The following is a 15,273-nucleotide window of genomic DNA, read 5'->3' on the forward strand; positions in this document are numbered from 1 at the left end:
CGAGTCTGCAAAGAAGAAGAAATATCTCAAAGTCTTAGCAGGTTGGCCATTCAGAAACCAAAGAAACAGGTATGGGTTGAAAAGGGGTACCAAACTTGAAACAAGTTACAAAAGTCATCCGTTGTTCAAGAAATTCTGCCAGAATGAGAAAGGATTGGATTTACTCATACGCCATGGCTACCAGCCATTTACTGGCCTTGGCAAACATGAAAATGGAATCTTGGAACCAGTTACCTTGATAGGACAACGAGGCACTCAAGCCTTGGGGTGCCAAAGCTATGAAAAAGTGGATGTTGAGGAAGAATTCAAGCCAGTACCTTTCGTCAAGAGCAATACCATAGGCGGATGTTCACCATCAATTTGAATCAACAAATCCGCCATCATTTTGTCATTTTGTCGTCATTGTACTCAAATAGACCAAGTGTCTTCATTTTGTAATACCTTCAAAAATACAATGACAAATGCAAATTACTTCCATATACAATGTCTCAAATTTCATCTAACTTCTTTACAATCTTTAGGATGGCATTTGAGGATCAAACATCAAAAGCTTTTAAGGAGATAAATCCAGAACTCACAGAGGCCGAATGTCCAGAGTTCATCCAAATGAGAAAGCAAGATCAACCGTCACCTCTGATTAATGATCCGATTGAGGAAATTAACATTGGCACGGAAGAGAGTCCAAAGATTTTGCAAATTGGAACAAGTCTCTCAGCAGAAGAAAGAAAAGAGTTGATAGATTTCCTCAAAAAGCATCAAGAAGCCTTTGCGTGGACTTATGAGGACATGCCAGGACTTGATACAAAATTAGTCGAGCATCGACTACCATTGAAACCAGAATGCAAGCCAATCAAACAAAAGTTGAGGAAACTAAACCCTCGTCTTGAGGGGCAAGTTAAGGAAGGCCTGGAAGACCTACTAAAGGCAGGGTTCATCCGAACAATCGACTATCCTGAATGGTTAGCAAACATTGTGGTAGTCCCAAAGAAAAATGGCAAAATTCGGCTCTGCATCGATTTCAGAGATTTGAATAAGGCTACACCAAAGGATGACTACCCACTTCCAAACATTGACTTGTTGGTAGACAGTACCGCAGGTCACGCTATGTTCTCCTTTATGGATGGATATTCTGGTTATAACCAAATTAAGTTGGCAGCTCAAGATCAAGCCAAAACATCATTTACAACCCCATGGGGTACCTTCTGCTATACAGTAATGCCATTTGGTTTGAAGAACGCTGGGGCAACATATCAAAGGGCTATGGCAGCTATTTTTCATGACCAAATGCATCAAATCATGGATGCATATGTAGATGATCTACTAATTAAGTCAAAAACAAGGGAGAATCACATCAACATTCTCTCTCAAGTTTTTGATAGACTCTTACAATACAAACTTAGATTGAATCCACAAAAATGTGTATTTGGTGTGGAATCCGGTAAGCTTTTGGGATTTATGGTCAGCCAAAAGGGAATCGAGATGGATCCTTCCAAAGCAAAGGCGATCATCGAAATGTCACCCCCAACAAATCTTAAGGAGCTACGCAGCTGGCAAGGCAGAATTCAATCAATCAGAAGGTTTATATCTAATCTCGCCATGAGATGCGAACCCTTCAACCATTTACTGCGGAAAGGAGTCAAATTTGAATGGGGGCATGAATGTCAAGCCTCATTCGAAAAGATCAAGAAGTATCTTCTTTGCCCACCAATTTTAAAACCTCCAATTTTAGGGGAACCTCTACTCCTTTACATCACAGTTAACGATTCAGCCTGTGGTGGATTTCTGGCTCAATATGAAGAAGGATGCCGAATAGAACATGCCATTTATTACATCAGTAAGACATTTGTGCAGTATGAAAAGAACTACTCGCACATGGAAAAAACTTGCTTAGCCTTGGTGTGGATGTGTCAAAAATTAAGGCATTATCTATTGGCTTGTGAAGTTAAAATTTTATCCAAACTTAATCCACTCAAATATATCCTCGAACAGCCATTTCTGAATGGAAGGATAGCAAAGTGGCAGGTTTTGCTGATGCAATATGATTTGGAATATGTGTCACAAAAATCAATCAAGGGGCAAGCCATTGCAGACCAATTGGCAGATTTTCCTCTATATGAAGAAATTAGAACAAATGATGATTTTCCAGATGAGCAAATCCTGACAACTGAACCAGAGCCGATTTGGGAGATGTACTTTGATGGATCTAAGAGCACAGCTGGGGCAGGCATTGGGATACTTTTCATTACACCAGAAAGGGAAATGATTCCTTACTCTCTCAAATTGAATTTTTCCTGCACGCATAATATGGCAGAGTACGAGGCCCTAATCCAAGGACTCAAAATGTTGCTCAAATTTAAAGTGCAGAGAGTTCGCATTTTTGGAGATTCTCTCTTGGCTGTCAGTCAGGTCAATGGAGATTGGCAAGTCAAAGATCAAAAATTGATCCCATATCAAGAGTTAGCAGCTTCCCTCTTAAGACAGTTCGAGGAATGTCAACTCTTACATGTCAAAAGAGAATTTAACCCAATAGCAGACGGTTTAGCCAGTTTAGGCTCTACCATTGCCTTCAAACCTGGAGAATCTATCAGATCTTTTGAAGTTGGAAGACTCGAACAACCATCTTTTGTCATACCAGAACAGGTGTTGCAAGCAGAAAGTAGAGAAACACCATGGTATCAGAACATCAAGGATTTTCTCCAAACTGGAACACTTCCACCAGAAATGTCTCGAAAAGAGCAAAGAGTTTTGAGACACATGTCTTCAAGATATTTCATTCTAGCCGACATCCTATACAGAAGAGGATTCAGCACAGAATATGCTAGATGTCTCGATGCAAATGAGGCACTAGAAGTCATTCAAGAAGCCCATGAAGGAATTTGTGGGGGACATGTAGGGTATCAGACCCTCGTCAAGCAGATAGTCAGAGCAGGGTACTATTGGCCCACAATGCAAAGAGACTGTCACCAATTTGTCAAGAAATGCATCAAATGTCAGTTGCATGCACCATCAATTCATGCTCCAGCAGCGTACCTTCATTCGGTCAGCTCACCATGGCCATTCTCCATGTGGGCCTTCGACGTAGTCGGTCCAATCAATCCACCTGCCTCAAATGGACACAGGTATTTTCTTGCAGCTACAGATTACTTCACCAAATGGGTGGAAGCGATCACTTTAAAAACAGTCGAAGGACAACACGTAGTGTCCTTCATTCATAAAAATCTTTTGTGTAGATTTGGCATCCCGCATGATATCGTTTCTGATAACGGTACTCATTTCAAAAATGAGAAAATGCGCAATCTTTGTCATAAACACAAAATACAACATCACTTTTCTGCCCCATATTACCCTCAAGGTAATGGTCAGGCAGAAGCAACCAACAAGATTTTGATTCGTGTCTTAGAAAGGACAGTTGAAACAGGCCGAGATTGGCACGAGAAAATGCACAATGCACTTTGGGCGTATCGAACCACAATTCGGACACCCACCAATGCTACACCAGCAGAATTAGTATATGGAACGGAAATTGTCCTTCCATTACATGTCCAAAAACCAGCAATGAAATTTGCTGCTCTCATTGAACTCCCAATTAACAAATACCAAAAAAAGAGACTTACTCAATTAGACCTCTTAGACGAGAAAAGACTACAAGCGGCAGAGCATGCCGAAGTCTATCGTAAGAGAGTCGCCCGACATTATGCCAAATCAGTCATTGAAAGAAAATTTCAGGTAAATGATCTTGTTTTAAGATCCATAGTTCCACTCAGGAGTAGACCCAAAGGAAAATGGGCGCCGAACTGGGAAGGACCATATGTTGTCAAAGAGGTTCTACCTCACAATTCTTATCGACTGATTGATGCCGATGGGGTTGAAATCCCCGATCCAATTAATGCTTTGCATCTCAAAAAATTCTATACTTGAATTTGCAATTCAAAAAAAAAAAAAAAAAATTCAAAATAGTTGTGCTTTGATAAGCACGTTTGTAACAATTTTCAAACCAACTAAGGGGCATGGTATCCCTTAGGGAAAAGTTTCAAAAATGCATCAAAATTTTCAAACTCAACCCATGTCTTGAAGACAATTGCAAGGGCATCGTCTTGAAATAGGCAAGAAATTTCACAGACATTGAGGGACTTATGTATAGTAATTAATGTTGGTCCCGACAATCGGCATTTGTAAAGGTCTAGCATGAGATGCCATAAGAAAAAGTCTTGTCACCTAAAAGACCTTGGCAAGATGCTAGAAAAAGCTATCAAGCGAAATGAGTTGAGCAATGAGCTCGGGGTGAGTGTAGTTGTTCCTCTGGTTCAAAGCTCAGCAGGCGCGGGTGGGCATATGACCTATGCTTACGCCGTGAAGCTAAAAAGCAATCCATGAACATTTTGCTTATATTAAGTCTCCTAAAGCCTTCTGAATTCGAGCAAGTAAGCCCGGGGAGTGTTTTACATTTGGTACCCTGAGGTCAACTGGTCTAGGAGTTACCGGCCCAAAGCTTGTTACAAGGGTTCAGAAGAAAGCCCGATAGACTTGATATTACACAAAGCAAACTACACAAAACCGCCAAAGCGGTGGAACTCCGTAGTAGCTTTTGGGGTGGTGAGGAATTTCTCCCAAGAGTGAAGGGTGGCTCAAAAAGAAAATCAAAATTCAAAAGCAAAAGAGAGTATGTGAAAAATTAAGTAAAAGAAGAGAAAAAGCACTTGCCAATGGTTTAGAAGGCATCGAAGGCAAATTTCTCAAAGCATCAAATGCAAAAACTTTCACAATTACAAAATTTTTCAACCAACATTAATTCCTCTACAAAGTCTCCAATGAGATGGAGAAAGATCTTCTTATTTCAGGTCTATGCCTAGCATTTCCCCTCGAGCGAGGATGGTTCAACATCATTTGAAAAATGGATTTTCCAAACGATTTGCAAAAATTTGGTGCGTGAATCTTTGCTATTAAGCAAATTATTCAATTTGCTTAACAACAAAGAGGGGCATCTGTTAACACCCCAAATTTTTCCACATCAAAATTGAAGCAATGTGAAAATTTCACAAAAGAATTGTGAAAATTTGCAATTTCAAAGCCAATTTCGAATCTAAAGAACAATTAGATTCAAATCGTGAATTTAACCCGATACACGAATCCCAATGCAGGATTACGAGTCCAAATTCAATTGCAAATGTCATTTGAAATCCAAATCCAATTGCAAAATGCAAATTTTGACTTAGATCTAAGAATTGGATCTAATTCAGTCTAAAATGCTACGTGGGACCCACGTGTGGGCCCCACCTAGCCCGTGTGGTCAAGAGCCCTCCCCAGGGGCCATGCCCCCCTCCATGTCAAAAAAAAAATAATAAATAAATATTTTCTCTCAAATTAATTGAAGAAAAGTCATTTTCAAGAAGAAATAAAGGAGAAACCTAGGAAAAGAGAGACATTTATGTCTCTCTCTCTTCTTTAACCAGATCCTCCTTAAAGAAAAAAATCATTTCCAAGGAAGCAATTACTAGACTGGTCAAACTCACCTAACCTACTTAATCCAAGTAGGTTTGACCCGGGTGCACTCAAATGTGGTGCCAATTCCAGCTAGGTTCGGTCACAATGGGCTCAACATAGTCAAAACGTAAGTCTGTCTCATGATCCAATTAATGGACGAAAATAGACTTTGACCGAACCAAACCCACTTTGACTAAACTCAGTCAAAGTACAATTTAGCTCAATTAAGAGCTTTCTTGACCCAAATTTATCAAATTACCTCAAATAAAGTCAAACTACTTGCAAATGAGCTTTGACTTTGGTCAATTGGTCGAAATTGATCAATTTGGACAATTTTGCCCTTCTGCGGTCAACTTAAGATTAAAAAGCCTAAAATGGTTTATGAAAGGCAAATAAACATTTGAATTTGTCAAATGCTTGAATCAAATACCAAATTTAAATTGAATTTCTCAAGTGAAAGTTTGATTCAGTTGAAATCCATTTTCAATCAAGTTTTGGACGAAAATACCCTTTTCGAACCAAATTTGATAAAATTTTTAAATTTTATTAAAATTTAAATTTGATTATCATAATTCAATGGCATTTGGAGCTTAGTAACTAGGTTTTAACCTTATAAGCTCGATTTCAAACAAAAAAAAAATAAATAGTATAAAATAAGGGCAAAACCCTGTGTAAGGGCATTTTCGTCCAAAATTTTGGTCAAAATGGTCACCTAGGTCTGAACCCAAGTTGACCAAACCTAGCCCAGCCCACCTAGCTCGTGGAAATGGGCTGAGAAATGGTCAATTAGAGCCTTTAAAGTCTATTTAACTCATTTTACAAGTCCCCAAGGTCTTAAGTAAGTTCCCAAGGTGAGTTAAGAAGGTGGTTGAACCCACCTCCTCCTCTATATAAACCTCCCCTTGGCCACTAAGGGGGAGGACGAAATTTTGGAGCATTCTATCAAATTGCTGCAGCCAAGGAGCTAGGAGGGAGAAGCCAAGGAAGAGAGAAGAGGTTCGTCCAAGCCCCCTTCCCCTTTTTCTCCCATTCTCTTCTTCACTTTCTTCTATTCTCCCCATTGATTTTGCTAAGTTAGGGTGCTTAAGTGAACCCTTACTTAGGATTTTCGTGGTGAGAAGCCCTCTTTACCACTCCAAATTCCAGCAAGCAAGCTATTTCTTATTCTAGCTTTGCTAAGCTTGAATCCACGGTTGGATTCTTGCTTAGGATTGCTTGGGTTAGAAAACAAGTGAAGACGAAAGACAAACATCAAGACCGACCGCAAGGTAGGTGATCTTAACTCACTTCTCTTCTACTTTAGCTTATTGTTGATTTATTTTAATTCCAACAATTCGTGGGAGGGTTTATTTTCATTTGCTTACGGCTGGGAATGATGTCCAGCTAAGGGAAACCTATGCTTCAATGTACATGTTAATGCATAATGCATGCATATGTCGGTTTTTCTTAAATATGAACCCAAGTATCAAATTTCGAAATGGGCCCCAAGGCCACGTCCCTTTCAAAGGAACCAACTTAATACCATTTTGAACTCCCTACCATGAGAGAATCCCACGGTGAGAAAGTGATTTTGCTACATCACGTATGATGAAAATGCCTATAAGGGATGGATACGTTTTTATGAATGTGATCCACCCTTGCGTGGCGAAATGATGGACGAATAAGCTTGAGTATTGTTTTATTTTCTTTCTTATTCACAGTCATTTTGATTCATGTCTTTCAATTTAATTAATCAAGGGTAGTAGGGAAGATTTGAAACAAGTTCTCAATCTTCCTACATAAAAGAACCCAGCCATGAATCATCATGATTCATGAGTCATGCGGTCCCTTGATAAAATTTCATTTTGAAAAGTAAGGTATTGTTATATATGTACATATATGCATCCGATTTCTTGTCAAAAATTACATTCCTCCCTTAAAATCAGGTTGGAACATGTTTCCAAACCGGTCTTTAAGGAAATGGGCCATTTTTATTGATTTTTCTAGTGCAAGATTATAAATTACTTTCATTTCATTTTTACTTAATTTCAGCAAACCCATACGTAAGATGTATGTATGTTGTTGAAATCAGACCATGTTTTATAGGAATTGGTTTAAGAATATCAAAATTTACGTATTTGAAATACCAACCATCCTAGAATCATCCAAAGGAGTTGATGATTTCATTACTACGAAATCTGGAATTTGAATAGATTTGAAAAACTCATTGTTTCTATCTAAGAAACAAGTCCTTATTGGAATCAATGTCCACAATTTTCAGCTATTTAAATCAACACAAGGTCTGATTTTTAGCTATTTTGAGACAAAAGTGGACGTCATCCATGTCTCCCATCCGTTTCAAAGATTGAACTTGACATCATTTATATATTTTCATCATTTTGATAATTTTATGTCAAGCCTCAAGCTTATGGACTACATCTCTAATTCATGTGCTTAATCATATAATGAGCACATATAGAGAAAGTCCTACATTTTAATCAATCTTCATGTATAGATTGTATGACGTGCAATACGGACTTTGAGAGATTATGAGGGAGTGAAGAATGTATGTTTCATATGAATGAATCTTGATGGATTATGAGAGAGAGAAGAATGAATGTTCCATATATTTTCCATTCTCGTTTCATGCATTCACTTTCACTCAAAAACAATGGCACCACATGCACATTCTCAAGAAATTAAGTGATTCAAATTTAAGTTGCAAAAAGTGACCAAGTCATATTGCAATGAGAATTTGTAAACTTCACTTAACTTCAAAAGAAAACACAAGCAATGCATTCATAATCTTTTGGCCAAAGTGCATTTGAAAAACAACATGTTTTCTAACAATTTGGAACCTATGTTCTTTCAAAAGAATGAATTCTACAAATCACATGATTTGACAAAAGAAGAGTTCAAAATCAATTTTTATCATAAGATGATCATCATCATCTAGAGTTCACAACAAAGAACTCAATTCCAAATCTTCAAAAATCCTCAAGAATTATGTGTTTCAAATAACACCAAAACAAAGGATTTTAAACCAACTTGAAAACCCCCAATATTCAAATTCATTTATTCAAAAAAATGAATTTCGGTTCTTGAATCCAAAACCTCAATGCATAAGCATATAGGACTTACATCAATAACTCGTATATGATCCAAATGATCTTTAGTCCTTGGTCTAATTACCCCTGTTAAAGGCGGCAGGAACGGTTGGACCTCGTACCGACGAGCGGATCCCTTTCTCTTGAAAATTTTCTCAAAACCCCAATTTTAAAAGAATTTTGCTGACTCGCATTTCGACCTTCTTGAAAAGGGAGTGGGGTGCGAACACTCTCACCTAACTTGCCAGGTTTGGGATGGAAGTTTTTACTTGTGTTTGATTGTGCAAGGTAAATCTGTATCTTTTACCTTGTTTATAATATTATTTCAGTGCACAATCAAACACACTATTATAAAGAGTGTAGTTCGACAGAAAGTAACCAGTTTGCGCGGCCTAACAAGAGAGCCGATGTCCCCACCTTTTAGTTTACCAATTCCCTTACCAGATCTGCTTTAAGTGTCTCTGAGTGTCACCCCTACTATGCTCTAATTTGCGTGTCAACAGGAAGTTGACACCCTATGAGCTCCAAATAATGACTGTTCACTTACCAGCCGTTGCTGCTCTGTGGTGTCAACCCCTTTGGGATGGATAGTAACTTGCTTATTGGTGGTTTCAATTACAACAAGAAAAGGGTAGGAGACAAGTGTCAAAGGTAATCCTGAAATTTTATGCAGAAAATCTTCAACATAAAAGTATGCACAGAGCAAATGTTAGTTTCAATCGATCAAGCCATGACCGTTTCACTCATCCACATACACATATTTTGTTTCACAAATCCAACCATACAGATACCTGTAGAATGTTTACCAAATAATATTTAAATTTTATCAAAATTAAACCTTTTTTTTTTCTCAAGGGCACTAATACATAGCAAAACTAAGACCCTTCAAAGAATATTGGACCTTTTAACTATATCTGTAATAAAATAATACGAAGCACTAATATATAATATATCAAATCGTGTCAGTCTGTGTGGGCAACTGCCACTTTATTTTAAGCTCTTATAAAAGTTTGATGCGTGAGAGGGAGGATGAGGCTTGGTGGGAATCCAGTAATGTCACACCCGTGAACCTCCCGTTAGCCAACGGGTCCGATAGACTGGGTCCAATTACATCCGCATAATCCGATGCACCTCTCCCGAATTATCGGGACCAAGCTTTGGATTAGGAGTCACATTGAATCATTTGGATCCAATATGGATTACTGGGCCAGTGGAACTGGATATCGGTTATCAGATGTTGGTCGCGACCCGATCCTACTGACAGATCCAAATGGCGGACAGGTTGGTTTACTTTTATAAAGTTGTGCTGAAGGTCTAGGCATGGGCGACCCGGAATCATGGTGCCAGACCCCAGCCCCATTGTCCCACAATCTCGTCATAGAGGTCATCGGGCGATGAAAACGTTTTAGATTAGGCTTGGATCCAACCTTTAAGATCGGTTAGATTCAGATCAGGACTTTATTTTTGAAACCTAATCTCTACGGACTAGCACATGATTTAGTATGTAACTGGGCCAGACCTTTAATGGATCTCAATCAGACATCGGACTCATAAATGGATTTGATCATGAAACTACACATGAAATCTAAATCAATGTGTAATCTGATCCGAAAAAGCCAGCATGAAGTCCCAACAACCTTACCTTCTTCATCTATTCATATGAAAAAAAGTACTATAAGATTCATGACATAACAGAACCGAAATTCATCACTACAGTGGTGAACACAAGCGAGCCGAGTCCGAGCTGTGCCAAGTCAAGCTTCGTCGAATTCATAAAAATGCTGGGGCTTGCTCGAACTCAAGACAAGCTCAACAGAAAAGCCCGAGCTCGACTGGTCGAGCTAGTTTGCAGCTCGTTGAAATGAGCTACCCAGTGATCCCTCGGCTGCTCTCCATCTTCTTCTTCTTGACTATTCTTCTTCTTCTTCTTGTTTGTGGAGACATCTTAAACAGAGGACACCATGAGAGAGGGGGAATGAAGAGGGAATCCTCGACAAATAGAGGGTTTTCGAAACCTCCAATAGAGAGACGAGGGTTTCTTAAACCCTCAACAAATCGAGGCTTTCTTAAACAGAAACCCTTCAGAACCCTCTCGTTTCTTTCAAGTTTCCCTCCTCTGTTCATTTTCTCCCCTCCTTTTTTTTTCTTTGCAGCATACAAAGCCCGTAATGATGCGTGGTTAGCAGCCACCCATGCATGCACTTGTTGGGGCAACCAATGCAGCAGAAATTCTTATGTTTCATCAGACATAAATGGCATATTAATGTCAGGCCTGGAGATGGTTCCAACCGATGTTAATTTTTTAATTAGCTTAAATAGTAACTTTTAATGGGCATGACATAAACAAGTAACTGGCCATGAATAAGCAATTTGTGGGGGTCCGTGCAGGCAATTGCCCACACAAGGCCATATATAACCCATCCCGGCCGGCCAAGAATATGATGTTTCGAGGACAAGGTTGTCCGTTATCTTGTGCTTTAGTTTTGTGCGATAATTGAAAGTATTGTAATTCATCCCCACCAGCAAGATGCTCTTGCTCATCACAGCTACTTTAGGAAGAAGTGATGGGATTTTCTTTGGAGTTCTATCATCGTCTAAAAGATCTAGAGCTATGAGCTGTCAAGTGGTTACCATCCAGAATGGAGCTGCTACTTATTGCAAAGGCAACTCGAGGAATCGTCGAGTCTTCACATTTATTGTGGATATTTTACCACCAACATGAATGTCTTTTCGTTTTTTCGTATTTTTCATATAAATAAGAAAATTGAATGGTGACTCACTTTTTTTCACATTTTTCACATTGTCATTTGATTCTAAATCAGACCATATGCATCTCCCTTCTCTTCTGCCCTCCCACTTTTCTCCTCTTTCTCGTTGCGTGTAGAGCTAGAATTTTAGGGTGCTTTAGGGGCCCTGACCCCTACCCCCCCTAAAAAAAAATTAAAGATATTACATTTAAAATTTTCAGTTGTCCTATATAAAAATTTTAAAAAATGATATTTTGGCTCATGTTAAAATTTAGAAACTTTAATTTGGTCTCTCTCATGAAAAATTTTTTGCTCTACCCCTACGTGCATTACTGAAATGATGAAAATAACATACAGAAAATAAAAAGCATGGCAATGCATGCATGGGTACATTAGTTATGTAAAATAGGTGGAATGAACAAATGACTAAAAATAAAACGTGCGGTTAACCAATGCAGCAGAAATTCATATGTTTCATTAGAGATAAATGTCAGACTAATGCCAGGCCACGAGATGGTTCCAAGCAATATTAACTTTTAACTAGTTTAAATAGCAACTTTTAATGTGCAATAAATAAATAACTGGCCGTGAGGTAAATAAATAAGCAATTTTTATGGGTTCGTGTGTGCAATTGCCCACACACACCCATATGTACCCCACCACAGCTAAGAATATGATGTTTCGAGCGCAAGGCTATTTTGTGCTTTAGTTTTGTGCGATATTGTAAGCCAAAGATTGCAATATGTGTGAGATTATTATGGTCATTTGTGTGATATATAGAGCCCATAGATTGCAATATTATAGACAAGATGTTGAACTTCAAACAAGGCTAAATGTCAATCTGCCAACGAGTGATCTTGTGTGAAACTCAAAGGCTGTATCAGTGTATAGTGCACGAAATACATGAATAGAAGTTCATATAACACAAAGGACCCCGAAGGCAGGGGAATTGAGGGGAAGGGGCACCTTCAGGCTTCTTTTTCAGTTGGTGGGTTGTTAACCTCTTGTTCATCCAAAATAAAACACAATTAACCTTATAATGCAGTGAGAGTAGACATAATGCTATGCTAATTGTCACCACAACCAAAAATGGACAAAGTACTTTCGCTGCATTCTTGTGTCTTATGTCCATTGTACTCTAACGGTTTTATTTTTGGGGATATCCTACTTCTAAGTTGAATAATAGATTATGTACTAATTGCAACACTTATGGGTCGTTCGGTAAAAGAGATATTTTGTAAGTATCTCATAAATCTACCTCAAAAATTAGGGCAAGTTCATGAAACAATAGTTTTAGTGTTTCATGAATCTACCGAATATTTAGGACAGATTCATGAAACACTCACAAGTGTACTTGCTGCCAAAGAGCCTCCAAGAGGTTGTTTGAAAACAATAGCAAGATGTTACTTTTTTATGCATCAGCCATAAAACATTTTTTAAAGTGTCCAATAAATTTAACCTACTTTTAGGTTGGAAGCATGGGATAGTAACATTTTTACTATTTCCAAACAGCCTTAATAGGAACACTTTGTTATTATTCCATGTATTTTTTCCAAAAATTGGGGTAGATTCTTTAAATATTTTCACTAATGTTTTATGAATATGCCTCAATTTTTGAGAGACATACATGAAACACTAACAAAGTGTTCCTCTTGCTAAACAACCTTTAAATGACGTTTGGATTTTGTTTGAGTAACTATTGTTTTATAATCTGGTTTCACATAATATTTGGATTTTTTTTTACCAAAAAAATACTGAGCCTTGTTTTTTATAAAAAAAAACATTTGGATTTCTTGGTCTTCAAAATTTGAGTTTTGATCTTCAATCTTTGGCCTTGGTTATTTTTATTTGGCCCATTCCTTGTGTCTCTGCTGGTTCTTAATTTAATAGTGGAAAACTAATTTTGGTAGATATGGGGTTCGGGTCTTCTGGATCAAACCCTGTCTTAGCTGTATGAAATAGGAGCATTTCGGATTTAAAATCCAATGATGGCATTTGGATCAGAACCCCATCAAACTCCAATCTTGTCATAAAAAGGTTCGATTTGGTAAAGAAATAGATCTGACCCGCTTTCCAAAGAAGCTTCCCACCACCAATGGTAACGAGTACCATGAAAAGGCCGAAGGTCAAAGTGGAAAATACTGTTTTCCGAAAAGCTACTGGCGACACAAGATGCCATGCTCGTGACGATGACAGAATCGGACATCACATGTGATCAACCTCCTAGTCCATGACTTGAAACATTTTCCTATTTTTCTAATAATTTATTTTCACTCTCTCTCTCTCTCTCTCTCTTCAAATATTTTTTATATATTTGTACAAACAAATGAGATTGGAAAGATATCTTAAATTACAACTAATTTACGGATGATGGTGCCACAACTCATGGGGAATGAAACATGTACAACATGGTGCAACACACAACGTGAAGTGGTCACAGAGCGATAGAGAGGGAGGAGTCCATTCCCTTATCACGTTGATGTTACGTTAAACCATACCAATTACTGCACAACGCGGCAGCCATGGTAATGAGGACCAGACTCATTGATGCAGACCTAATTGCATTCATGTGACACCACGCTGGCTTGACTGCATTTTGATTCAACAACCTTGGAGGAGGGGGGGGGTGGGGGGTTTGATTATTTTATATTTGAAACTCATAGATCTGATATGGTAAAAAAATCAATAGTCATCAAATCAAGGATCTTAAGTAGACGTAAATCCTTGTATTATATTTTGCATTGAGGAAAATTCAAATTTAAAAACTGCAATTGATTTGACATATTTTTATTGATATGGTAAAAGATTTCATACTTCATCAAATGAAGGAACTTTTTCAGACCTAAATAGTATTTTTAAATCTTCATTTATATATGTACATTGAAGAAAAAAAAATTGAATTTAAGATATCTTTCCAACCTCTCATGCAATCAAACAGGGCCTTAGGTTGAACCCAATATCGTTCTAACCTCACGCAAAGCATTCTTCCACTCGCTCACCTCTTCCTTTAGCTTCTCATTATTCTCATGCCTCTCGAGAGCTGGCAGAAAAGAACCTTTCTGATTCCCAAAATCGGAAGGTTCAACACCGAAGAATACAGGAATGATGAGCCTCCATGGCACCGCCCTCCTGCACTTCACCATCTTGGTAATCTCTCCCAAACACCACTTGGAATCAGCGTAACCCTCAGAGATGATGGGCACAAAAATCCTCGCCTTTCTATGTACCCAGACAAGTTATTCACCCTCTCACCCTTCTCCAAATTCACGTTATCTATGAAGGTAGAGATGCCCCTTGTTACCGAGGTGTCATAAAGATGGGCAATGAATCCCTTGGGGATCATGAAGCTACCGAGTGAAAAGGCAAAACTAAGGTCCCCAATAGCAGCCGTGCTTCTACCAGTGCTGCCTCCAATCGGCGGGCTGAAGGTAAGTCAACTAACCCAAATCCTTTTGCTAATTTAATGCATCTTAGCCCGAACTGTAATCTAGAGAAGGATGGGCCTCCTGGATTCTCCTCTAACCTGAACGGGGAGGAAGTAGCTAGACCCAACAAGTCGTCGGTGGAGAGGGAGACCCCGGTGCTCAAATTCTTGAGCATCTCTAAGGACTCAGAGTATTTATGCAATACGAAGTATGTCAATAGTAGGCAAGGCCAAAAAAAAGGTTTCCGATACATGGGTAGGGGGAAGAAGGGGAGATCCCCCCTCGAAGGCTACCAAACTCAGTGAGCTTCTTATGGCTCACTCACCTGGTTCTAAGAAGAGAAAGATGGTGGTCAGGACAGAGGGGAATGTTGCTCAATTGGAAAATATTGAGGAGGCCATTTTTGCTGAAGGGGAAGGCCCCAAACGGGATACTATGGAGGCGTGCGAGCCTCATGATAACAACCCTAATTCTTTCCCATGAAAGTACTGTACTGGAATATCCGAGGTCTCGCTAGGATGGAGACCCAAAAGG

At 38.7% G+C, this 15,273-nt stretch overlaps 1 protein-coding gene across 1 annotated transcript in view; it reads right to left on the reverse strand.

Moving 5' to 3' along the window:
* The window catches only part of LOC126410672 (uncharacterized), a 22,720-nt gene extending 8,263 nt beyond the window's left edge, over positions 1 to 14,457 (reverse strand). The window contains exon 1 of the mRNA XM_050081134.1: positions 14,284 to 14,457. Within this exon, the coding sequence (XP_049937091.1) occupies positions 14,284 to 14,457 (174 nt within the window). The remainder of the gene's footprint in view (positions 1 to 14,283) is intronic.
* Between the last annotated feature and the right edge of the window lie 816 nt (positions 14,458 to 15,273).

Source organism: Nymphaea colorata, chromosome 13 (assembly GCF_008831285.2).
Source record: "Nymphaea colorata isolate Beijing-Zhang1983 chromosome 13, ASM883128v2, whole genome shotgun sequence".
Classification (NCBI taxonomy): Eukaryota; Viridiplantae; Streptophyta; class Magnoliopsida; order Nymphaeales; family Nymphaeaceae; genus Nymphaea; species Nymphaea colorata.